Here is a 26,041-nt window from a genome sequence, read left to right as displayed (position 1 = left end):
CCGACATAAAGTATTTGGTAAGTAATTATTATTATATGCTTTAACTTGCTGTAACTCTGCTTTATAAATTTTATAAAGTAAAGTTACTTCCCTACTTTATAAATCACCATTACTGTGGAACTGGTGGGCGGTTAGAAAATTTTACTACTAACAGAGATACAAAAGTGGGCGGTAGGTATAAAAAGGTTGACTACCCCTGCTTTAAGGGACGGGAATGTGAATATCATAGAAATTGAGATTTTTATGTCAATTCTAGAAGCACTATAACCAACAGGATTCCACATCAGAGCAGGAAAAATACATCGTTTTGAAAGGATTATAGAGAGTACAGAAAATGAACTCAGGCAATTATCAGATAAACATGGCTTGAAGCCATATCAAGAAAGACTTTTACACAAACACTTCAGACAGGACCACCTTAATTCACATGAAGATAAAAGAGGGACGATAGAAGCACATTCAGACTTGCAAGTTTCTGTTACTATAGCTATTTTAATAATAGCTTTAGGCCACAGTGTCTCTGTTTATTAATCTGGTCTACTTTATAGGCTGAAAGGCGCTAAGTTTGTAGTGTGAAAAATTGGCAATGTCAGGTCTTCTCTCACAGAATTCCTCTCAGTCTCCACACCCTAGAATCACATTATTCTTGGGTCCAGTAGTGGTAGTTACTGTTCCCATCACTTACCTTCCAAGGGGATGCCTTTACAATTCCTTAATCCTGTAGGCCACAAAAGCCTGTATACATTACTGACAAGTAGGAGGAAAAACAATAAAATAAAAATCCATAGTGTTGAGCCATATGGCTAGGAAAATCACACACGTACAGCACACTCCCCTTTGGGATCTAGATCAAACTCACATGGTACATAGAGAATTTAAAGAAAAAAATAGAAAATATCTATGTGAAATATTCAGTAGCACAGGGGATAAAACATGTTTATTTAAATTACAAATCATGACTTCAAAAGATCTCCTATAGAAAACTGTAATGGTGAACATAACATTCAGGGCCAACACCCAATAATGTTGGTTTATTTCTAATTTAGAGGAACTTTGCTGTAAAAAGATTCAAAGTTGCTTAAAAGAGCACAATTTACTAAGCATATATAGAAAGCAAATACTTTAGTTGAGGTAATAATCTCCAGACACTTTACAGTTGACTTAAAAAACAGAGAGAACGGAATTTTATACAATATTTCTAGCTAAATGGGGTGGGGTTTGCCTATCCTTTTAAAGAAAGCTTTTTCTGAAACAGATTTCCTTCTGTCTCAGTCTAAAAGAGTCCAGTCACTTATTTTGAAGGCTGCTGGGGAAATGGAGAAGGCCTCATTTTCTCTTCTCAGTCTGAATTCCATCTTCTCTCTCTGTTTTACACAGAAAACCTATTTTTTTCTCAAGCAGAAAGCAAGGGGTATGGTAACCTCACGTTGTAGGTAGCCCAGGGCATGTAACTGTCTTTCATGCAGATGTAGATTCCAGGATGAATTGTGTGTACAATAGTTATTTTAGAAAATAACTATACCAAGCCAGGGAACCTTTTCCTATAGAGTTGCCAGACTTGAGATCTAAGTAATCTAGAACTATATTAGTAGCAATGAACAGACCGATAATATGCTTGAGGAGCTTTACAAAATCTTTCTACCAACACATAAATGGGTCAGAGAGACATGTTCGGAAATAACAGTTTAATATGTACAGATGTCCTTAACTTACAACCACAACTGGGAACAGTACTTCCATTGCTAATCAAGATGATTGTTAAGTGAATTGCACTTGATTTTACAACTTTTTTTGCTACAGTCATTAAACAAGCTTCCCTGTTGACTTTGTCTGTCAGAAGCTGGCTGAGAAGATTGCAATTGACAATCATATGATTCCAGAATGCTAGAACTATCATAAACACATGCTGGTTGCTAAATGCCCAAATTTTGATCACATGACCATTGGGATGCTATAACAATCATAAGTGTGAGGACTAGTCATAAGTCACTTTTTTCTGTCCTAACTTTGAACAGACGCTAAACAAATGGTCATAAATCAATAACTACCTGTAATGCTTATTCATGAATTTTAATAGTGTTTCCCCCCTCTTCCATTTTCTAGTACTGTAGATTGACTTGCAACTTGCCAGTGCTGAAACTGACTTTTTCCCTGTGAGCTTCCCACATATACAATAAATGGGAAAGCCAGCAGGAATTCAAGGGAGGGAGGGAGGGAGGGAGGGAGGCAGGGAAGAAAAAAGATTTCCGATGCGCCCTGCCAACATCCCATAAAGAAACTTAATGGTGACGCCAGCAGGAAACCACTCTTGCTCCCACTGCTTTTTTTTTTTTTTGGCCTGCTCTCTGGTCATTCTAGTTCTCTGTTTAGATAAGGAAAATTTCTGAAATGATGACCCAATGGTCAAAGGTACCTATTCTTCCCTGCAAATGGAGCTAACAAATGTCTGGCTAGCTTTTCTTGAAAATAACTTAAAAAAGGAAGTGATCCTCTTTCTCTTGGTAGCTACTTGTAGGATTTTCACTGATGCTTAGCTAGCTTACCTCCAGCTGCAAACAGCTGACGTTTAACATATCTGCAGTATCTCGATTGAACATATACTTCATGTTATATCCTGACACTTTTCTTTAATGAAATGCAATCAATAGCAATCACTGACAATGGAAAACAGAAAAATGATAATTGCAGCCCTACTTTTATTAATTTCTTTGAATACTAGACATGGACCACAGAGACCTCAGCTTCCTGCTATGCTTTAACTTGTCACAGGTTTTGATGATAAATTATAGTTTTCGGCACCACAATAATAGTTAGGTGTGACTGTTGTTAGTAGTAAGTTCAATATAGTTGATCTTCTAGTTTCTTTCTCCACTTTTAGAACTTTGATGCTGTCTACATTACAGGGCTTTTCAACCTTTTCACCCATTGTACCACTTTTAAGATATGGCAACATCCGAGTACCACCAGTCGCCTAGCAAGGTGTCAAAAACTTGATGACCCCCCCAAAGGGAAAAAAAGTGATAAAGTACAGGTAGTCCTCGACTTACAACAGTTCGCTTAGTGACTCTTCGAAGTTACAATGGCACTGCAAAAGCCACAGCCGAGCAAGACACCTGCCTGCCCACCCGGCGGCGCTCTTTCTCCTGTCCGAGGTTTTCATTGTTGTGAGCATTTCTTTTGAGGATTGGCAGCGGGGGTGGGGTGGGGGGTGTTTGGCTTTTATTCCCCCCGTCTGCTGGGTGGTTGCAGCAGGTTTTGGTCACTTCACATGACCCTGGGACACTGTGACCGTCATAAATATGAATCAGTTGCCAAGCATCTGAATGTAAATCACAAGACCCTGGAGATGCTGCAACATTCCAGCTAATCGGCGCTTCTTTTGGGCTCAGCAGAAGCGCCAGGATCAGTGCTGCTTTCCAGCTAATTGGTGCTTCTTCAGGGCTTAGCAGAAGCACCAAGATCAGCGCCAAGCTCCAGCTGGAGCCTAGCGCTGATCCTGGCGAATTCAACTGAGCCCTGACAGCCCTGCAGCTCCAGCCATCTCTCGCTCAGGCTTGTGTGGTGCTGCCACCGGTTCAGCTCATTCCCCTCCCCTGCTACCACTTTTCTAGGATGGTTGCGTACCACCTGCCAGGTGCCAATGTACCACAGGTGGTACCCGTACCACTGGTTGAAAAGCCCTGGTCTACAAAACACATCAAGAATCTGTGGGATCTATTTTGTTCATTTATTTAAGACTTATCTTGTATACCATAACTATGGGCAGCTTACAGAACAACAATAAAAACTGTATAAACCATAGAAATAATGTCCAATCCCACAAAGTTAACACACTGAATTCACTGAACTGACTGAAGCCTTGCTCTACTCCAGTGTTTCTCAGCCCCAGCCCCTTTAAAATGGGTGGACTTCAACTCCTAGAATTCCCCAGCCAGTGCATGCTGGCTAGGGAATTCTGGGAGTTGAAGTCCACCCATCTTAAAGGGGCTGAAGCTGCGGAACACTGCTCTACTCAATCCTTACAGGGGTCTTCCAGTTGCCATAAAGTTTGCTTCCCAGTTGATGTCAGGGCAGTTGAATTCCCCTATTCTCAAAAGTGATGCATTTCCTGGATATCTTGGCCATCTCGCCTGCGAACACTTTGCTCTATCTTTTGCTTGGTTGAGTGTCCTGAAGTCCACACCAACATCATTTTTCTTCCCCCTTAATATTCACCCAGACGCTTCCAGCAGGATTTTCATCTTTTCTTTCTCTACATATGATGAAACTCCAGCTCCCAATTTTTGGGCCTGTTTCTTTTGAATAAATTATATCCTTCCAGTACAGGTAATCCTCAACTTCAGACCATAATTGGAACTGGAAAGCAATCATAAAATGCCTGGTCATAAATCTAATGCTATGTTCCACTCTAGTCATGAGATCTTTCCCACATTGATTGACAGTCAATCAATGGATTTATGCCTAAGACAGTATAGCAGCCTTATGATAATTTAGACATGTGATGAAAGCATTTTATCTTATATAGTCACTGGCTAGATAAATTAATCTTTTGTTCAATAAATCAACTAAAACTTTTTTGTTCCATGTTCAGTGTGTTACTCACTATGTACTTCAAGTATATATTTATGAAAATTCATGCTTGATTTAGTTTTTTTTTAAAAAAAAAACCCAGGGATTTCTGCAGATAGCTGCTTTGCATAGAAAAATGTCATATGGAGCCAGCTGTACTCAGTCAGAGGTCAGGCACTGAAATCCTTCAGTTTATCTTGTTGCAACCACTTTTTACAGTTTGTTTTACAATCTCTGGTTATTGCTGCAACTTTCCAAACCAGTATTACCAGTTCTTTTATATATATATATATATATTTCTATCTGTCCAGTTAGAATAAGTGTGTGTGTGTGTGAGAGAGAGAGAGAGAGAGAGAGAGAGACAGACAGACAGACAGACAGGCAGGCAGGCAGGCAGGCAGGCAGGCAGGCAGGCAGGCAGGCAGACAGACAGACATCTGGTGCAGTCTGAATATTTATGCACTTTAAGTGCCTGGCAACTGTAGATTATTTAATTAACCTGTGTGATTAATTTAGATAACCAAAAAACCCAGAAAAAAATAACATCGCTACTATTGAGCTGCTTTCTAAAGATTAATTGCATCAAATTCTATTTAGATTCATAAACTCAGGCGCTTTTTAAATATATTCAGTATCTTTAATAAAGGGCAACTTATCACATTCCTAACCACTAGCTCAATTTTCTGTTTGAATTTTAAGATAATTATCAGGTATTTGAACATTACAGCTCAAGAGATTGGTTCAAGCTGGCATATAGTTACTGCTGTAGGAACAGCTTTCTATAATTAATCCATGGGAAACATCTGCCATTTGTCAATTAGAGATCAGAATGAGTTTTAAAAATAGAATTCTTGGCTCTTATTTCTTTTCATGGAAAGACTAATGTGTTGAGTAGGGGAAAATGAGCTTTCGAGCGAGGATCCCTGGAATTTAATCTCTTCTCTGAGTAAATGTACAATCAACAGGGAGCTGATGCTCATTTTTTTCTGCAGAAGTAATATTCAAATCATATTTCCCTGTCATTTGGGACAAGTCAGTGCTCTGTTTTCTGCTGCCAGAGAAGAGGGAATCTGGAAGTTATAGTCAGTGCTTTTTTTGTAAAAAAAAAAAAAAGTGCTGGAAATCACATATGTCATACAACCCGCCTTGCCTACCCTACAAGGTTCCATCCAAAAAAGGTGCCGGAACTCCGTTCTGGGCGTTCTATGAGAAAAAAAGCCCTGGTTATAGTAGTCCCGCATATTTGAAAAGCTGATTAAAAACTTCTGGATTCTTATTAATATTTGCTATGAAGTCATATTCACAACTAATCTGCTTATTTGTATTGTCTTCTTGAAAATACAATATTATAATACAATATTATATTATATTGGGATTCCTTGGGTCACTGCCAGCAATCCTTCTGTTTTTAGTAATTGGTCAAATTAACATGGAGTTATAGAAAATGCATTATTGAATGCTCCCCTCCATAAAATTGTAATGCAGCATCCAGCTTATTTGCCACCATATTTATCTCACTTTTTTCAGTAAAATACTTTAAAAGTCACACGTAGTATAGTGTAAATTAAAATCAAATTAACAGCTTAAAATGATGTTTTTCTAGTAGTCTTCAAACTGAATTCAGGGAAAATTCAACCAAGCATCCAAATAAGATGACTCCTGCATTGGAAAAATGTTAACTGAGCATAGTTGCACAGACAAGGCATCAATATTAAAAAGGACCTGCCCATCTACCTCAACTTGCAAGGGGTGTGTGTCTCAGACTCAGGCCTGTAATATTGTGTTTATGTACAAGGTATACAGCAGTGATGGCGAACCTATGGCACGGGTGCCAGAGGTGGCACTCAGAGCCCTCTCTGTGGGCACGTGCGCCGTCGCCCCAGTCCTAGGTCTTCAGCTGGGTTTTATAAAACCTTTTCGCTTTAGGCCTCTGCCGCCGTGTACAAAAAAAAAAAGAGGTTCAATCAATCAGTCAATTTCAACTTCTCGCGGGGAAAAAAAAGATCTTGCAAAGTTGGAATTGATTGATTGAACTTTTTAGTCCCACCCAGTCTCTGTTACCACCGCAGCCATGCCCACCCAAAGGGCCACACCCACCCGGCACCCAACGATGTATAAGTGGGTTTTGGGTTGCAGTTTGGGCACTTGGTCTCTAAAAGGTTCGCCATCACTGGTATACAGTCTGCTCTTTATAAATAGAACCCAATGCAGAGTTTACAATACCAATTGAAAACCTAAAAATACTGTATGTAGCAAAATATCTAAAACATAAAGTTAGAACCTCCAGCAGAAAGAGCCACAAATGCAAGATTTTGCATACACTGAAAAGTTTTCAGACTTATAAAGCTAGGGTAAAACAAAAAACCTTCACTGAATAGTGAAAAGACTATAAAATAGTCAGGTGAACCTTTCTTAGGGCATTTCACAATGTATAATATTTTATTATAATATCTACAACATTTTAAAAGCACCACCCCAAAAATGTTAAAAAACAGAATTACTGGGAGTACTAATGGTCATTTGGTCTCATGATGACAGCAGTCTTCTCACAGCATGTCCTTGCCTCCAAATAGCAAAATGTCACCATTGAATAGTATTTCCGTCACCTGTATAAAATTCCTCAGGGTAACCTGAAGACATTCCATAACCAGGGTTGTATTACTGGGTATTCCTCTCAAATAGCTACCCTCTTATTTCACACAGTAGGGGAAAGCTTCTGAAGATCTTGAAGACCAGGTCAACAGATGAAGTGAGGTGCTGTCCAGGTTGTGTGGGGATGGTCTTTCAAATAATTGATTCCAGAGAGTTTGAGATTCACTTCGGAGATGCTGCTGTATGTCAAAAACCTGAACATTCGCTGCAGCTTCAGAACATGGACTTGACTTTCTTGCTATAAAATCCAAGCAAAAACACCTGCTCTGTGTGTTTTGTGATTTTACTCCCAGTCCTACATTTTGGCTTGTCAAGAATATCCCTGCTTATTGTGAAAAAAAGCTATACTGGGGTGATAAGAAAATTATTTATGCGGCACAGGACTCAACTAAATGTTCTTATTGTAGCAAAAAAGGGCCTCCATTCTAACTTCATTGACCTTCACTTTTCAGAGATCCTGAATGATGTTATACACAGCATGAAAAAGGAAGGAGAATGGAAGGTTAGTACACCTCTGTGTCTTGGATGAGTTAAATTTGTCTGATCAGTTTACTAATCTAAATTGTATGCATCTGCACTGGACTTTCTGTTTATGTGTTTAGAGAATCTCTGATGCAGTTAATTCATCACACAGTAAACTCTGGGCCTTGTGTTCAGTAGACCTGCTGTATCCTTTACTGTGACACTTAAGGTTCTTCATGCTTCTCATATTTTTTCCTGATGCAGCAAGGTAGCAAGTGAGCCTTGAAATTACTAACTGAGATAGACAAAGATCTTATTAAATTAGTTTTGCTCTATTGGGTTTGCAAGTGTGTTATTTAGCTATGCTGATTATCTCATATCTAACCTACAATTTGTTGTCAAGTTAGTAAATATACTCCATCTCAGAGTATTCTAAAACATAATTGCCCCTTTAAACTATACACCCACAGATGCATACACACACACAGAGAGAGAGAGGGGGGGGGGGACACGCAGTGCTGTGACCAATCTTGCATTATACTAGCCAAAAAAGAAGTGCTAGCTCAGTGGTTCTCAACCTTTTTAATGCCGCGACCCCAACCGGTTGTAAGTCGAGGACTAAACCGGTCGTAAGTCGAGGACTACCCAACCGGTCGTAAGTCGAGGACTTTCCCTGCCTGGGAGCGCCGCGCATGCGTGGTTCCGCCCCCTGCGCCGGCCGAGGCATAGCTGGCAAGCGGCAGAGACGGAGCAGGCCGACCACCAGCTGGCCCAGTCCAAGGGAGGTAAGGCACCCGCCGGAAAAGGGGAAAAAAATGGCGGACAAAAAAAATGGCAGACAGCCTTGCTTGGCGACCCCCATGAAATGGTTGATCGACCCCAAATGGGGTCCCGACCCACAGGTTGAGAACCACTGTGCTAGCTGATGATAGAAAGCAGATCTGAAAATATCCTTTATCTTTGTGCAGGGAAATTACAGTACATCAATGAAATAATGGGTTTTAAGGAACTTCCAATGCAAGTAAAAATGTTTTAAATGCCTAACTCATTGTTACAGTACTCTTTTAACTCAGATGGAGAACAAAAATGGGTCCATATTTCCAGGAACTGGAATAGTAAATGCTGACTTATATACTCCTTTACTAGCAAAGTGGTATTGTGATCCAGCCATTCATAATGATAAAGATGCTTTCGAAAGAAAGTCAGATCCCCAAACTAAAAACCTCCAGGCTTATTTTGAAATAGGACTTAATGGGAGGGGGGAGGGGGAGAAATGGATATGGATGTGGGCATATTTTAATTATCTGTACAAGTTTGGGAATAGAAATAAAAAGTTGGAAGGCCAATATATAACTGAATAGGAGAATAGGATACTTGGTTTTATAATTTCATTTCACAGAAGGAGGTACTTTGGAACATGAGTGTAACTATTGTTTCATGCTTTTTGTGACATAACTAATTATTTTAATTATACCTTTGCTCAACTTTAACAATTGCTACTTTATGTATAATATTCTTTCTCTTTCTGTTCCTGAAGGTCCTCATTATGGATCATCCCAGCACCCGCATCCTTTCCTCCTGCTTTAAGATGTCAGATCTTCTGGCTGAAGGAATCACAAGTGAGTGGCACGTGCAAGATACTGTCTGTCTGTGGTTGATCCTGTCAACAGAGGCCTTCCTTAGAGCTGGAAAAGTTTATAACTTTTGTAGCACAACTCTTGCCTCAGTTCCCCAACACAGTGCGTCCGTCCAGGCATAACTGGGCCCTGGTTTCTTTGGATCAGTCTGCATTCAGCTTCTTCTGGTATTGTCAGAATCAGATATGTATATTCTTTTACCTACTGTTTTTCCTCCTTCCATACTCCTGGGAATTGTTGCCCAATTCTTTGTCCTTCCATCCAGACATCTAATAAACATTTTACTTTCTTCAGTTATTGAAGATATAAGCAAGCGCCGAGAGCCCCTTCCCAGTCTGGAAGCCATCTATTTGATCAGCCCCATTGAGACGGTAGGTCCATTGCCTATGTTGCTAGTTAATACATTGATAAACGCCTCCTTAAAGATAGATCCTCTGAAACTTCTACATATACCTACACTAGTAATTAGCACTTACTGCCAACTCCTTGGGAAGGGGGGGGGAGTGGGAAGAACAAAGACAAATGCTTTTGATTGCCCTGTAGCCTCAAAAGGAAAATTATTCATCCAAGAGGTCACTATGATTAAGGGTAGTTAGTATGACTGGAGGGTCAAGATATGGGAGTTCGTAGAAAATGTTTGGGATTTGTACAATTGCTGCTAACAGCCTGTTCTCCATTTGCAGTCTGTTCGTGCTCTGATAAATGACTTTAAAAGCACTCCCACATTCACCTACAAGGCCGCCCACGTGTTCTTCACGGACAGTAAGTACAAGGAACAGTCTCAGGCAAACAGGAAGATGTCTAGGACTGTCTTTACTAACTTGGAGTCTTCTAGATTGGGGGATCCTGGGACAACATTTTATTGGGAGCTGGGTTAGTGAACAGGTACTTAACCAATATAATATATGTAATATATTACATTACATCACATATTACATGGTATGAATCAAAGGGCTATTATGCAATTGCTTGAGATATAATAGTAGAGTGTATGGTTGCTGGTCCTAAGGATTTTTTTTCTTCTTCCATCTAATTGTGTCCGATGCTGAGAGGCTGCCTGGACAAGTCCCTGCAATTTTCTTCACAAGGTTTTCCAGAAGTGGTTTCTCATTCTCTCCTGCCTAGGTCTGAGTGAAAGTGAATGGTCCAAGTTTACCCAGTTAGCTTTGTGCCCAAGGCAGGACTAAAACTCAGTCCCCCAGTTTGCTTTACTACTACGCCAAACTGGCTCTCTAATCCATAGTGACTAGATTGATGCATTGTATCTATCGGATTCATTCGTTTTTGGCCAAAATTGTACAATTCATGTTAAGCCATGATTTGTTTAACCATGATTTGATGACTAAATTATTTGGTTCATAAATTCTGTTGACAAGTTAGCCAGGTTCTACACACCATAATGCTAGATCATCTAACATATTGCATCCAAATAGACAAAAAAAAATATTTCCTAGTGTGGTTCATGAACCCATTTCACTGAGAGTATGAATTGTTCTAAGACCCCAGAGAAGAATCTGACCAAGAGGGCTCAAAAGTAAACTTCTGTTCTGAGACATTTACAAAATTTTAAGTGTACGTTATAACAGTGGCCCCCAACCTTTTGGGCACCAGGGACCGGTTCCATGGAGCCAAGTTTTTCCACGGATTGGAGGGGGCGTGGTTTTACGTGCTGCCTGCATTCTGCAGATGGGACCTCACTTTTTTGTGCGGCCTGGTTTCTGGCATGCCGCAGACCGATGCTGGTCCGCAGACCGGGAGTTGGGGACCCTTGCTTTATAGCTTATGGAGTAGACCTATAATCATAAAAAACTTGCAGAACGTTAACTCCCACCCTTGTCTTTCAGCTTGCCCAGATGAGCTCTTTAATGAGCTCAGCAAGTCCCGGATCACGAAAGCAATCAAGACACTCAAGGAGATCAACGTTGCCTTCCTTCCCTATGAATCGCAGGTGAGGGGGAAAAAAAGGGAACAGAGCAGGGACCTCTAATTTTCGCTATAGTCTCAAGGTTGTAAAGATACATGAATTAACATAGCACACTTTTGCTTTGAGAGATTTCACTTTTAATAAAAATAATTATACTGAGTTACTATCTATCTCTAAAATCTTTGCAGAAGAGAAGAAGCTCTGCTTCTTCTATAGAACTCCATGGTGGGGTGGGGAGAGGCAGGATGGCTCAGTGGTTAAGAAGTTGAATTTGTCAGCTGGAAAGCATGACAGCCAGGGTTCAAGATCCAAGTGTTATCAAGTAGCCCGCAGCTTATTCTCATGTATTTTAACTAGAGGGGGTGATTTTCTTTTTTCTTTCTTACAAACTAGTTATTGAATTTATTACTAGCCAGCCTGAGAGCCAGGTTGGTGTAGTGGTAAAGGCATTACACTAGAAACCAGGAATCCTGCCTTAGGCATGAAAGCTGGCTGAGTGACTTTGGTGTGGGGGAAATAGAAGGAGGAAAGAGCATTAGGTATCTTCACCGCCTTGATTAATTTATAAAAATGATAAAGGCGGAATAAAAAAAACTTGACAAACTCCTGTGTTTGTAAACTCGCTTTCTCCTATCTTTTTCTATCAAATTGCCCTCCACCCACTCAGCATTTTGATTACTCCTTGATAACACATCAAGCAAGAAAGTCCTTAAAACTCTGATTCAACATTCTTTTAAGATTAGATAAACCAGAGAACACAATGTTAATTACAACGTTCTCAGAGAAACTGGCGGCATTTAATGAAATATTGTACCTCCATCGTTTTCAAAATAAATCTGCTTTATGACAGACTATTTTTAAGGAACTGGGCACCACTATTGTGAAAAACAAAATGTTACCAGAGCACTGTATGAGTTTACACTTCCTTCCTCATAGATCACTAATATAACACTCCCGTTGTTTTCTCCATTTCTTCTCTCCTCTTTCCTTCTCTTCAGGTGTACACTTTGGACAGCGCTCAGAGTTTCCACCACCTCTTTAGTCCCTACTGCAGGGAAGATAAAAACAGCCACTTAGAGAGGATGGCAGAGCAGATTGCCACACTGTGTGACACCCTCAAGGAATACCCTTCAATTCGCTATAGGAAGTTAGTACAAAGGGAAGAGGAAGGGGGAAACTGATATTCTACCAGTATTCTGTATAAAAACCCTATAAAGAGAATGAGGACAAATTGGGGTATAATACCTGAGAACATGGGAGTACAATTGTGGAGCATATTGTTGAGCCACACCTATCTATTATGCAATGAAGCCTCCTGCTGCTTTTAGTTGATGCAAGGACCGGCCTACTTCTTATAATGGACGTCTGCTGCCAGACCAGCTCATCTGCAGGATTTGATGCTTTAATCATGTGTGGGGCATTGTTTCATCAATTGATTCCCCCTTGATCCCTCCTGGACACATCTCTGTTGCCAGGGATTGAAAGCAGAGTTTCTTACAGTATATGTGTGTAAGAAAGTGGGCCAAGAAACGCAAGAGGCAAGACACTCTTTGTCTTGTCCAGGCATTGGTTTTGCTTGGTATCTCTTCCAGAGTGGCAGAAGCCCTGTTTCTAAATAACTATGTGTTTATGGTTACAGTGGTTCTGAAGACTGTTTCCAATTGGCCCATGCAGTGTTGGTGAAGCTGAATGCCTTCAAAGCAGACAACCCAACCATGGGAGAGGTGAGCAATCCCAGAGCATTCCAGAATATTAAAGAGCAGGCCAGTGGGTGGAACAAGATTGCAAAGACTGTTGTGTCATTTAGAATGAAAAGATCGGGTGTAAGAAGTAACCATTTTCTAGTCTTTCATCTCTAGTTGGAAGAATCTAGTCTCTCATGACAAGTTGGCAGAATCCGTCTTCCAAATACTATCCTTGATTATAAACAGCGTATTTAGTTTAAGTGGAAGTGAAGATGCCCAGCCAAGCATTGTCAAGATGCTTTTCACAGAGGTCTCCAGGTGAGGCTGTTTGGCAGCTGGACAGTTCTTTCCAAGTCAAGTTTAGACATGTACTAAGGACCAAGATCACAGGGAAAGATGACTGCAGTCTCTTTCACTGCAGGTTAACTATTTAATTGGAATAGTACTATCTATGTACAATGGTTCTGCTTTAACCCTTTTCCCAACTTACTATTCAGCAACATCACTTTCTCCAAGTGGCATTTCTAGTAGGTGAGCAAGAAGCCAGGAAATCAGACAGTGATCAAAAAAATGGTCTATAGAGACAAGATTGAAGCACACTATTTGGATAAATTTTCACTGCTGCATTTCAGTTCTAAACAAATTGTGGTGGGAAGTCCTCCAGGTTTTCCACATACCTAGTTAGCTAACAAACTATTGATCTTTATGATTAGATACATGTCCTGCCCAAGTCCTGCCGTGGTGCCTCACCACGGCAGTGGGGAATATTTCTGGGATGGGATGAGCAAAGAATGCCAGGAATATATATTCCCTGAAGCATTACCCAAGGCATGAATGAATCCCAACTGTCCAGCTAAAGAAAGCAGGAGCCTATAATGCTAAATAAAGATGCTGGAGGCAGATGATCACTTTAATGACAATGGCAAAAGCATAATTTCATACTGCACAAGAGAAAGCAATGATAATCCAAGAAAAAAACATGGATAAAAATATAAAATGATTTAACAATATAATGCCAGGTGATGGCCCCTCAGGTTGGGCCATCAACTTATTATTGTTTTTTCTTACTACTATGAAAAAAACCAAGGATCTTGTAGAGTACTAATGATGTTTATGGCTTGGCTAGATTAAAGAAGTCTAGTTGCTGATTTTGTCAAACAGGAAAAGAAAATTCAAAGCTGCAGAGACAGAATTATGGTGGGGACATGAAACATAAGAATATGAGAAAGCTCAACACAGTGAAAAAGTGAAACTAGTAGAAAATGACATCATGGGCAACATCAGCGAATGGAGATAGACTGAAACTCCACATTTTGAGTGAGAGGCTCATGCTATTTACTACTTAAAACATGAAAATCAGGGCTGCAATTGCTTTTGTAGTTAGGAAAGGTATAGCAAAAGTAGTCCGTTATTGTTAAAAGGAAGTGGAGTTAATAATAATAATAATAATAATAATAATAATAATAATAATAATAATAATAATAATAATAATAATAATAATAATAATAATAATAATAATAATAATAATAATAATAATAATAATAATAATAATATGATGATGATGATGATGATGATGATGATGATGATGATGATGATGATGATGATGATGATGATGATGATGATAAAGTTGGAAGGGACCTTGCAGGTCATCTAGTCCAACCCCCTGCTCAGGCAGGAAACCCTATACCATTTCAGACAAATGGCTGTCCAGTCTCTTCTTAAAAACTTCCAGTGTTAGAGCATTCACCGGTTCTGGAGGCAGGTTGTTCCACTGGTTAATTGTTCTAACTGTCAGGAAGTTTCTCCTTAGTTCTAGGTTGCTTCTCTCCTTGATTAGTTTCCATCCGTTGCTTCTTGTCTTGCCTTCCAATGCTTTGGAGAAGAGCTTGACTCTCTCTTCTTTGTGGCAGCCCCTGAGATATTGGAACACTGCTATCATGTCCCCCCTCGTCCTTCTCTTCGTTAAACTAGACATACCCAATTCCAGCAGCTGTTCCTTATGTGCTTTAGCCTCCAGTCCCCTAAGTTGCTCAAAGATATGACCAGGTGATAACTGTGAAACAGATTGCAAACCGCTTATGTGTAAGTTCCATGTTAAGCCAAAAGAAGAAGAAAGCCAACCAGTTTCCATAATGTAATCTTGAGCCAAAACCAATGGTGGGATTCAAATATGTGAACAACCGGTTCTCTATGTGGATGCCATGCTCAAATCATCATACTCTAGACATATTATGAGACCCAGCTCTCTGAAGAAATCTGTAATGCTGGAAAAAGTGGAAGAAAAGAGAAGAAGAGGAAAACAAGCAGTAAGATAGGTAGACTCAGTTAAAGTGGTGATGGTCATAGTAGTATGTCAGTTGCCGCATAAAGAAAAGGTCAGGCTGACTTTTGTTGATTGGTGTGAAATCCTCTTAAAATAAAAATACAATAAAGAATGTTAACAGGGAGGGAAGTAATAGTTAGAAGAATTTCCTAATTGTGTAGGGCAAGAGGAGAAGGAACTTGTTCCTCATCTATGGCTGAGATCTTCCCATGTCATTAATTGAACCAACTTCTTTGGCCTGAATGATTTTTTTTAAAGCAGGGCTGTCCACTGGTTGTAATTTGTTTTTAAAACAATTGTGTTAATGAACGGGAATGCTGTATCAAAATGGGGTGATCTTGGAGGTGGAGGAGTGCTCTTATTGCTGCCAGCCAAAGGACCCAATGCAGATATTCCATCTCTCTGTATTTAATCAGTTCTTGTGGCAAAAAAGATAACATAATGAAAAGCAAACACAAGACATTATTGTGTGAAAACCCAACAGTTGCAGAATGCTGTGTACAAAGCAAGGTGGCTTCATATCTAGAAACCTGAAAGTGTGTTGCTTTTGAACAGGAAGAAGTGCTGCCTTTTCCTTTAAGAAGGGGGTGGTATATTGAAAGCTGATTTATCTATAACAAGCAATTTTGAGACTTTGCTTATAGGACATAATATTTTCTACAGCCCATGCATGCATTTTTATGAGTTGTCGAGTAGCCATTAAAACTCCCGAATGCATGAAAAAGGATGCTATTTACCTTTCTGCATCAGAAGTACTTGGATATGTTAGCTGTCCCCTGCTAGCAACTGTGTGGTTGAGATTGTGCAGTTCCAACATAACCAGCGAATGTTTGTTTTAGAAAGGCTGTTCTACCTTCTGTCTCTGGAGCCTACTGTTTTCACTGAAAGGAACATGTCCATAGGCCTCTACAGTGTATTTGCGTGCCACCTGCAGGCTAAATGATAGATTGCATTGTACTCGTAACACCAAAAAGTGGCCCAACACTGCTACACACCTGTTCTGAATAGCCTTGGCCATGCTGAAAATGCCTTGGTAACAATGATGCTCTTGCTGCTGCTTTTGTAAATTTCATAAACTAGATGTTAAACAGTTGGCAGCATTTAAATAAAACTGGGTTCTTCTGCCATCCTCTCCCAGTCATCATAACCAAAGTACCATTAAAACTCAGGACATTATTAGGTCAGTTAAAGGAATAGTGGAGATGGTGGGATGTCCATGTAGAATCTAAAGGACTTGTTTCAAATGGCTCTAGAGCAGAATTTGCACTACAGAGAATTAACAGCCTTTAGCCTCTTTTGTTGCTTGTGTTGACATCACAAGCGTGAGTCCGTTATGCTTATGGAATTGCTTACGTCCCTTGGAAGGGGGTTTGCATTGTTTGAATAATACATTTTTGACCAAGCTCCCTATTAAAGATGTCTAGACTGAGGCTGCCCACAGTCAGCAATGTTTGGAGGGGAGATTGGGTCTGCAATACTCAGCTGTTCCACTCTTCCTTAGTGCCTGTAGCAGGGCTGCCATTAAATAATTAGCAGTGCAGCTCTGTGGCTGTCTTTTTATTTGCCCACTGAGCTTGGGGGAATTTATTTCCAAATAGGATTACAGATTAAATCAATCCTGCCATGGTTCATCAATTTCTTCAGATACACGGTGTGTCCTATGGATGCCTTTCAGACAATGCCTAAGGACTCTGCTTAGCAGGGAAACATGCAGCGTAACATACAAACCGAAACCACAAAGTTGTGTTTGTTCGTTTTTTATCTTCCCCTTTTTGCTGCATTCAGGGCCCTGACAAATCTCGATCACAGCTTCTGATCGTTGACCGCAGCTATGATCTGGTGTCGCCACTTCTTCATGAGCTCACTTTCCAAGCCATGGCCTACGACTTGCTCAACATTGAGAGTGATACTTACCGGTGAGAGCTGTTGGGGGAGGGGGGGAGAAAGAATGAGTAAAAGAATTCTGTGCCTTCCCATTAAGAGAGCAACCATAGGTTTCTAAGAGAATATTACTCTGTTGCCTTCCTTCAGGTATGAATCCACAGGCATCAGTGACTCCAGGGAAAAGGTAGTACTCTTGGATGAGGACGATGACCTCTGGGTGCAGTTACGCCATATGCACATTGCAGACGTGTCCAAGTGAGAACCTACATACAGCCCTACATACAACTGCCTGGTTGCCTGATGAGTTTGTGATGAACTGGCTGGAGCAATATAAGCCTGCTGGAGCCCTTCTTCCTAAATTGATCTGGATTGCCATTGGTGTCCATTGTGAAGAGTGGAGGGGGGGGGAGAGATGCTGCTTCCACCATTACCCTCTGTTCCAGAATTACTGCCATTTCTGGTACAGAGAGCCCTGGACTTTGAAGGCCGCACAGAGTCTATTGTTGTGGGAGAGATGAAGAGTTGCACTTTGGGGATGAGTGTTTGTATTTGGCCCTGAATATGACCTCCTTCCACAGGAAAGTGACTGAACTCCTGCGTAACTTCTGTGAAAGCAAAAGGCTCACCACAGATAAGGTAGGAATGGCCAGACCCTCGTCTTGTCTGTGATTTGCCTTCCTGAGAGACTTGTGGGCGGGGGAGGGGGAGGACATGCATTCTACATCTCGCAAGCTAGGCTTCTTTGGCTCAAGTTAAGTGACTGAAACATCATTGCTGTTTGGTTTTTCAGGGAGGCAGATCAACCTTAACTAAATCTCATTAGTTCTGGACAACATTTTGAAAACACAGTTATGTGCACAGTGCACAAGAAAGGCTAATCGAGAAGTATAGATGGTACAAAAATTAAGAGGGCCTTTGGGTACACCAAGATGAGGAATCTTCAGGCGGAGCAGCAAAAGTGACACTGAAGTCATTTGGGAGAATAAGAGGCAATGTAGGGTAGGGACTGACATTCCTCCACAGAACTTGCATACAAATGGAAATTCTGGAGAAAATTACTTATTTCCATCCTTTGAAGTTTTAACATTGAGTTTCTTCGAGTTTCTTGAGTGACTGCTCTAGAAATTTGGAGCTTACTTAGCCAGACTTAAAAGAGAGGAAACATCGGCCTGTAGGTCTTGTAAGACAGCATTCGTTAACCTGAATGCCCTGCACATATCTTGGGGCTAAATTCAGAGTATCTAGGAGTATTAGGAGCTCCTTCAACCAGGTTGCAGGGAGCTGTTGTAAGATGAGGGAGAGAGTTGCTTTTATCTGAAATTTTACTAATACTTGGATTGCCTTTATGTTGAGTTTGTCATGGGCAATTGCTGTTCTTTCTAGGCTAACCTTAAAGACCTCTCTCAGATCCTGAAGAAGATGCCCCAATACCAGAAAGAACTTCACAAGGTAAAAGATGCAAAATGTACCATGTGCCTGTACTTAATTATTTGTTTGTTGTAATCAGTTGTATAAGTGATTTAAAATAAGTTGATCCTATAATCAGCCACCATCAATTAGCATGAATTAGAGTACACTGACAGTGCAAATTGTTTCATGTTACAAAATGTCTTTAAATCTGACACTAAAAGGCTGAATAAAAACAACTAGAGGCATGTCTACATAGGCTCTTGCACCAATCCAAAATCAGATCTGGACATGTTCATCTATGTTTAATTGCCGAGCTAATATATTTCTGATTCATGCAGCAAATCCAATATGAGAAAGAAAAATTCCCCATTTATAGAGGTCTATAATTTTCCCAGCAGTAAGAATGTTTGCCTCACCCTACCTTCTGGCTCTTTGATTTCAGCTGATATGGTACAGTCTTCACAGTTCTTTATCTGCAAACCTGTAGAAACATGTATGAGTTTATAACTTCTAAACTAAAAAGCTTAATTCCTTCACCCATCCATGTGTATCTAAATGGCCTGGGTAAATTTAAGCTCTAGAAGAATTGGGACAGGACATGGATTGTACACTGTACCTTATAATATGAATTGTATACAATACCTTAGACTACAGTCCCCATTGTTACAATTTCCACAAAGCTTAGCCAATCCCATCTTGGTACTACTCTCATACTTTCTGAATGTTCTACACCAAACTGCTGCTGCTTCCTTTAGCTTCCATGGAAGCTGTTTTTTTGAGAAACATATTTAGTTGTGAGAAAAGTATCTCTCATTTTGTATTATCTGCAGAACCATCATTTTCAACATGCTGCGATGAGCCAAAATCTTTATCCAGAGACATCTCATCTGTCTCTCTAAATAGCCAGGTTTCTGGTTATTAAAATCTGTATATAATATAAAGGGCTGGAGCCATTGCACTGCCAAAAGTACAAGCGGGACAGATTGTGCAGAATAGTCACAGGGACAAGCTTAATTTCATTTGCATAACTTTTATTGATCATGGCATTTCTAGCTACTACAGATTGTGGCTATTTTTTCAGGCATCCCTTGCATCTTGCCTTGCTCATTTTTTACAGGCAACTTTTTGTTCATTGGAGAGGCAGGAGGAAAAAATTTTAATGCTGGCAAAAAGCCTGTGTCATGGTTCCGATAGAACTGAATAAATCAGAATTCAGAGGCTTGAATCTTCCTCAAAGAACATGTTTATTGGATACAAAATATCGGCACAGTCAAAAGTGAAACCAAGTCTGAGATTCCCTCCAAAGAGTTACACTATTACAAAGTAAAAGTTCCCACCTCAGTGCTATGCAATAACTATGTGACCCAATACAGCAATTTGGTGGGCTTTCTACCAGAAGGCCTGACCCTCCTCTTCCAAATGAGAGAGTGACCTTGGTTTCCACGGGACACAATATTGTTTAGGCTAACAGAGATACTCCGTTCCCCCTCCCTGTCGTGTGGCAACCTAGAACGAGCAAGATGGCTGCAGCCATGTTTGTTGTAGAGTCGACAGCCTGTTTCTTACCATCCTCTTTCATCCCGTAGTATTCCACACATTTGCATCTGGCTGAAGACTGCATGAATACCTTTAAGGGCACCATAGAGAGGCTGTGCGGCCTGGAACAGGTAGGCATATTAAGAATTCAGGAGAGGTGAGAACAAAAGAGAATCACCATGGCAGCCCAACTCTGTGTATTCACAGTGAAGTACAACTTACTTTGGGTGTCTCCTTGTCTTCCCTGGTGAAAAGGATCGTTCCTGATGGGCATCTCTTCTCCCTCCTCACAGGATCTGGCCACAGGGGCAGATGTTGAAGGGGAGAAAGTCAAGAACCCAATGAAGAGTATTGTGCCAATTGTCCTTGATACCACTGTGGAGGCCTTTGATAAGATTCGCATTATCCTGCTTTGCATACTTCTCCAGAATGGTACCATTGCTGGATAACTTCTCTCTCAGCTGCCTAGGTTAGGGAAAAGATCCCTTGCAAGGACCAAAAGGAAGAGAAAGTTCAGGACGTTTCTTGCCCATAACTGGATGCTATGTTCACACAACACTGCTGGGTGTGACATCTGTCTCCTAGGAGGGGTTAAATCCCTCTGTGACTAGCCACATCAAACTCGTAAGTCTCGGGTGGTTGTGTCAACTGCCATTTGAAGGTCCTCTAAGCCACCACAGAAAAGAAAGAAAGTTCTTGCTTCTGTTTTTAATTTTTGTTTGTACAGAACATTTTTTAAAAAGCATAAAAATCTATGATGGCACAATCAGGGCCATCACACTCATGGTTAGTGCTCATCCACTTCCTATCCTGGGTGGTGAAATCTGAAATGGCGACAGGAACATAGAGAGACGTGCTGGCCTAGAAACCAGGAGACTGTGAGTTCTAACATCCCTTAGACATGAAAACCATCTTGTGGGGAAACTAGGCAATGACTGACAACTGAAAAAAGCAGATTGTGTTAAGAAGCAGAAGAAACAATAGATCATATAATCAGTTCACGCACAAAATACTGCACATAACTGATTACAGGTAGTCCTCAACTTACATAACTGAGCCCAAAATTTATATTGCTAAGCGAGCAATTTGTTAAGTGATTTTTGCCCCATTTTACGACTTTTCTTGCCACATTTGTTAAGTGAATCACTGTAGTTGTTTAAATTAGTAACATGATTAAGTGATCTTGGTTTCCCCACTGACTTTGCTTGTTGTCAGAAGGTCACAAAAGGCAATCAAATGACTCCAGGACATTGCAACTATCATAAATGTGAGTCAGTTGTCAAGCATCCGAATGTAAATCACATGACCATGGGGATGCTACCACGGTTGTAAGTGTGAAAAACGGTCTTAAGTCACTTTTTTCAGTGATGTTATGACTTTGGACGGTCACTAAATGAACTCTTGTAAGTCGAGGACTACCACTCTAAGCAAAGACATAGGTGCCAAAAAGATTCACTGGAGCACCCGTAAAAGTTGGTGGGGACATTGAGTCGAAAAAGTATTGTAAAGAGCATGTTAAAATATTGTGGGAGTACCAAATACAAACTGATAAAGCCCTGGAGAATAACACACCAGATTTAAAACTGTGGTTGAAAAAAATAGTGTGGATAATTGATGTGGCAATATCAGGGGATAATATAATGGAAGGCAAAGGTTATAAAACTCTGAAGCCCTCGGTCTGAGCTGCACTCCTTTCACCTAGGCATTAACGAGGAGAACCTCACCAAGCTCATCCAGCATGCCAACATCCAGCAGGAGAAAGACACCCTCTATAATATGCACTGCCTGGGGGCTGCCATCATGCCAGAGGTATTTCACACATGCATTTGCTAGTGACATTTGTTGGGCAGGTAGCTTGTGCCTGTGCTGTTTCTGCATAGTTATCATTCACTAGTGCAGTCTGAGTAATGGCCCTGACAAGAAGGGTAACTTCTGGCTATCCTATTGATGAAGATAAGAATCCCTCTTATTTAAGTCTGCCAGTGTTGTATGTTTCTCTCTGCTCATTCTTCTCTCTGCTCTTTTCCTCTCTTGCCTGTCCCTCGGCCAGTCCTGCTGGAGCTGTTTAGGTAAGCCATTCCATCTTCCTCTAAACACTGGACTTTCTTGAACCATCTTGTCCATCCCCTTCTGCCTTTCTTCCAACAGGCCTGGCTCCTGCTCTTTTATTATTTTTTTAATGGGCTTTTCTACTCGCAGGACACTGGCGGAAACCTGAAGCCTGTGAGGAAAGTACGGTTAGAGCCTACCTACCAACTCTCCCGGTGGATTCCCATTCTTAAGGATGTCATGGAGGTACATAGAAGGAGGGAGAGGGAGCTGGCTGCCTTGAGCGTTGGTTGTGTACTTGAGGATGGATTCAGCTTCAGTCCTGAAGCAAATCCAGTTGAGAATCCATCTGCCCTGTATATCTTTGTGACCTGGATCGCACAAGAAAAAAAATTAAGCTCTTGCTATAGAAAATTGACAAAAGATAAACCATGAAGTCCTTATTACTATGTTGTTCTGTAGTCCAGATTTATTGGGCATCAAACTGCACGACTTTGACGTCTTGCTTAGACAGTAGTTGTGGTCAGGATGAAATTTTTGAGAACAGAACCCCCCTCCACCAGGGAAAAAGACAAACGAAAATGTCTGTGCCCGCACATGCATACTGAGCAGCCAGGATCAGCCATTACACAATCCCAGGTTCTATCAAACCAGAAAAAAGGGAACCCATCTTTTTTACTTTTGCTCATCTTGACACAGGATGCCATTGAGGACAAACTGGATAAGAAGGTCTGGCCCTATATGTCTTGCGCTGCCCCTGGTCCCTGTTCCCAAACTGCTGTGAGGTAAGTGATGCTCCAAATAAATAGAAGAAAGCAGAAGGCAGCGCCATTTTTAACACATTTTACAAGATATAAATTTAAATGATGAGTAGAAAATTTACTCATTTCTTACGTAAAGATGTTTGCTTTTCCACTTAAGAGTATGTTGAAGAACACTCATGTATTCTCCTGTTTGAAAGGTTTGTAGATGCAACATCACCTGTCCTTGAATAGCCGAAGAGCATACGATAGAGCTGATTCTTTCTATGTACATTTGGGAGGGTGGGATCCTTCATCTCTTGGACCAGCTTTTGGTGTTGTATGTTCCCAGGGAGCTGTCTAGCATGCAAGGAAAGGCTGTTTTTCCCAGATTGCTTGGCTGACAGTCTTTTAGCAGATGGTTCCTCCATTTTTGTCTCACAGTGCCCGTTTTGGACATTGGCACAAGACCAAGACAGCAACTGAGTACAGGACAGGACCCCGTCTTATCCTGTATGTGCTTGGTGGAGTTACCATGTCAGAGATGCGTTGTGCCTATGAAGTCACGGAGGCTACTGATGGAAAATGGGAAGTGCTGATTGGTAAGTGCACAGCCAGTGGATAGCCTGCTTGCTCACAAGTGCCTTGTCTTTGATGGATTCCTGTGGTAATCCTTCTCTCCCACATAGGCTCATCCCACATCCTGACTCCCAAACAATTCCTGGAAGATGTGCGCAGCCTGACTGAGCAGACACCCCTGAAGACCTAAAACGTCTCCTAGCCCCTAAGAGACTTGCTGGCAACAGTTTCATTAGCTACCTGGAGAAAGCTTTTTCCTCAGCAAGATGGCTTCTTCCTCATCGGTGCCTTTGTTTGAACCCTTCTGAGACTGGCCCTATATTGACCCAGTCTTTAGCCAGCTATCATGATTGAATTGACACTGGAAGGACCTCCCCCAGGGCCCGGACTGAAGATAAGGATCTGTCTTCATCTTCATCTCTTATTATGATATTGTTTCTGGACGCCCTTTATTTTTTTTCTCCCCCATAAATGAGGAGGAGAAGCAGAGGCTATGTAATTCATGAATAGGTCTGTTCTGTTCTTGCTTATATGAGGCCTTGCCAGGATATCAGTTCTTTTGACTTGACTTTGATGGGCTTCATCAGAGCCTACTTTTTCTCTTACACTCCCCCCACACACCCGCAGCAAAGAAAATTGATCAACAAAAGTGATTGCTTGTTCTTTTATAGAAATGTTCCGGAACAAACTTTCACCTCTGGATTCCCAGGTTTAGAAGCTGGGCTATTGTTTTAACACTTAGCTTGAAAGGATAATTAGCTGCTGCTTTTAAAAAGCAGGAGAGATGCTTTTGCTGTAGAGGGCATGTGCTGGCTGTGTTACAAAAATTGCACAGCTGAACTGAGGAATCTCACTCTTTAAAATAAATATGAAACTCACACTTGTTGGCATTATCTCTTCTGTAGAGGAGAATTCAAGCTGTGATAGTTAGGCAAGAAGATAATTTTTGTTTCCCGTTTAAAGAATCGGGTACGTCAGCCTTCATCTTGGAAAGTTACTGTTCCAGGTGGAAACGGTACTCTGTATGAGTGTCTTTACTTTGTCCATGTTCCACAACCTATTACAAGGGGCTTCCTGATTACAGCATGGAAACAACAGCTGGTCAAAAACGTGATAGCAAGACTGTTTACCATGATGCAGTAAGATGTATACTACTGCTTTACACTCCACAAGTATCTTGTTTGTATTTCAGGCCTTAATTTAAAATGTTGAAATTAAACATTTAACCAGAGTTGTCTCCTTTCATACATGATGTACAAAATATCTTCAGATATTTAACATATTTATTATTAAAAGATGTTACAGTATCTTAAGTTTAGTTAAGTGTCAATAAAATGCATAAAGATTATTTATGCATTTCTGTAGAGTTAAAGATATTAGGGATATTTTCAGATGGTCCAACTCAGATACCCCTCCCAAAAGGTGAGGCGGAGACCACGAGAGCAGTCATCCTAGAGAGGCTTACCTGGCATAAATGATAACCTTGGATTAAGTTGCTTGTGAAAATAAACAAGGCTTCTTCTTTGTTTTTTAAAACATCTAGATTTGAACTGTTTAGTTCTTTCTATGGCACAGATTTTATTCAGGTTTTCTTGTGTATTTGTTTCTTAACGTTTAGAGGGGTTATGTTATGCTGCGCTGTCTAATGTTGTATACGTTTAAGCTGCATTCAGTGAACTGCCCAGACACCATGTAGCCATTGGCTGTTGTTACAAAGACAAATAAAAATAGAAAAGGAAACTTCTTCTGTGCCATTAGAGGAAAATAGACGCGCCTTTTGATTTAGTGCTAAATATGGAGTAGCTTTACATCCTGTGATCATTGCACATAGAAAGGTCCTTTTTAATTAACATTTTAATGCTAATTAACAAAGTACAGGTACATATAACAGTATTAAAGGATCAATGCAACCTCGTAATTGACAAGTACAATAATAAAAAGAGGAGGAGAAATAATATGTAATTGCAAAAACTTTGTATTGCTCAAAAGGTTTTTTTTTCCCTTTGTTGAAAAAAATTCTTAAGATTACCAGCGCGCATCAACAATCCACCACTGCAAATTAGTTGTAGATTTCTCTTTCCAGTGTTGATTCCTTTAGCCAACTCCCATGTCTTCCTCTCTATTTTACCTTAATTGATTCCAAACAGGATAATAGCCAGGAATATAGGGGACTTCAACTCACAGCTATAGATCCATATTCAGAATCCTGTTGATTCTTAAGCACAATCGTAGCAGGGAAAGAATCATTTTTATCCGTTCCAGCTTCTGAGTTGCATCTAAAACAGGGTGATTGTTATAACTAACCTTTATTGACATTCTGTGATGCATCTCTGAATAATGCAGGTAGAAATACTCTATTAAAAAAAACTCCATGCAACTACAAGCAGAGGTTTTTGCGGCGAAGGTTGTTGAGAGTGTGGTTGCACGGCAATTCCCTCGGCACCTGGATGAAGCAGTCTATCTAGACCCATACCAGTCGGGCTTCAGGCCGGGACACAGCACGGAAACGGCATTGGTCGCGTTGGTCAATGATCTCTGGAGGGCCCGGGACAGAGGCTATTCCTCTGTCCTTGTTCTTTTGGACCTCTCAG

General features: G+C 40.7%; 1 protein-coding gene across 1 annotated transcript in view; it reads left to right on the top strand.

The window, feature by feature from the left end:
• LOC107296606 (syntaxin-binding protein 2-like) overlaps positions 1-25,170 on the top strand; it is a 40,870-nt gene extending 15,700 nt beyond the window's left edge. The window contains exons 2-19 of the mRNA XM_015825951.1: positions 7,674-7,723; positions 9,221-9,302; positions 9,615-9,691; positions 10,004-10,082; positions 11,165-11,268; positions 12,243-12,391; positions 12,884-12,968; positions 17,038-17,168; positions 17,284-17,391; positions 17,715-17,772; positions 18,520-18,585; positions 20,133-20,213; positions 20,376-20,514; positions 21,785-21,891; positions 22,282-22,377; positions 22,831-22,916; positions 23,316-23,473; positions 23,561-25,170. Coding sequence (XP_015681437.1) covers positions 7,674-7,723; positions 9,221-9,302; positions 9,615-9,691; positions 10,004-10,082; positions 11,165-11,268; positions 12,243-12,391; positions 12,884-12,968; positions 17,038-17,168; positions 17,284-17,391; positions 17,715-17,772; positions 18,520-18,585; positions 20,133-20,213; positions 20,376-20,514; positions 21,785-21,891; positions 22,282-22,377; positions 22,831-22,916; positions 23,316-23,473; positions 23,561-23,640 — 1,736 coding nt within the window. The 3' untranslated portion in view covers positions 23,641-25,170. The remainder of the gene's footprint in view (positions 1-7,673; positions 7,724-9,220; positions 9,303-9,614; positions 9,692-10,003; positions 10,083-11,164; positions 11,269-12,242; positions 12,392-12,883; positions 12,969-17,037; positions 17,169-17,283; positions 17,392-17,714; positions 17,773-18,519; positions 18,586-20,132; positions 20,214-20,375; positions 20,515-21,784; positions 21,892-22,281; positions 22,378-22,830; positions 22,917-23,315; positions 23,474-23,560) is intronic.
• Positions 25,171-26,041: the final 871 nt, after the last annotated feature.

Source organism: Protobothrops mucrosquamatus, unplaced genomic scaffold (assembly GCF_001527695.2).
Source record: "Protobothrops mucrosquamatus isolate PMUCROS unplaced genomic scaffold, P.Mucros_1.0 scaffold2892, whole genome shotgun sequence".
Lineage (NCBI taxonomy): Eukaryota > Metazoa > Chordata > Lepidosauria > Squamata > Viperidae > Protobothrops > Protobothrops mucrosquamatus.
Note: the sequence above shows the minus strand (reverse complement) of the source record. Positions and strands in the feature narration are given on the sequence as shown.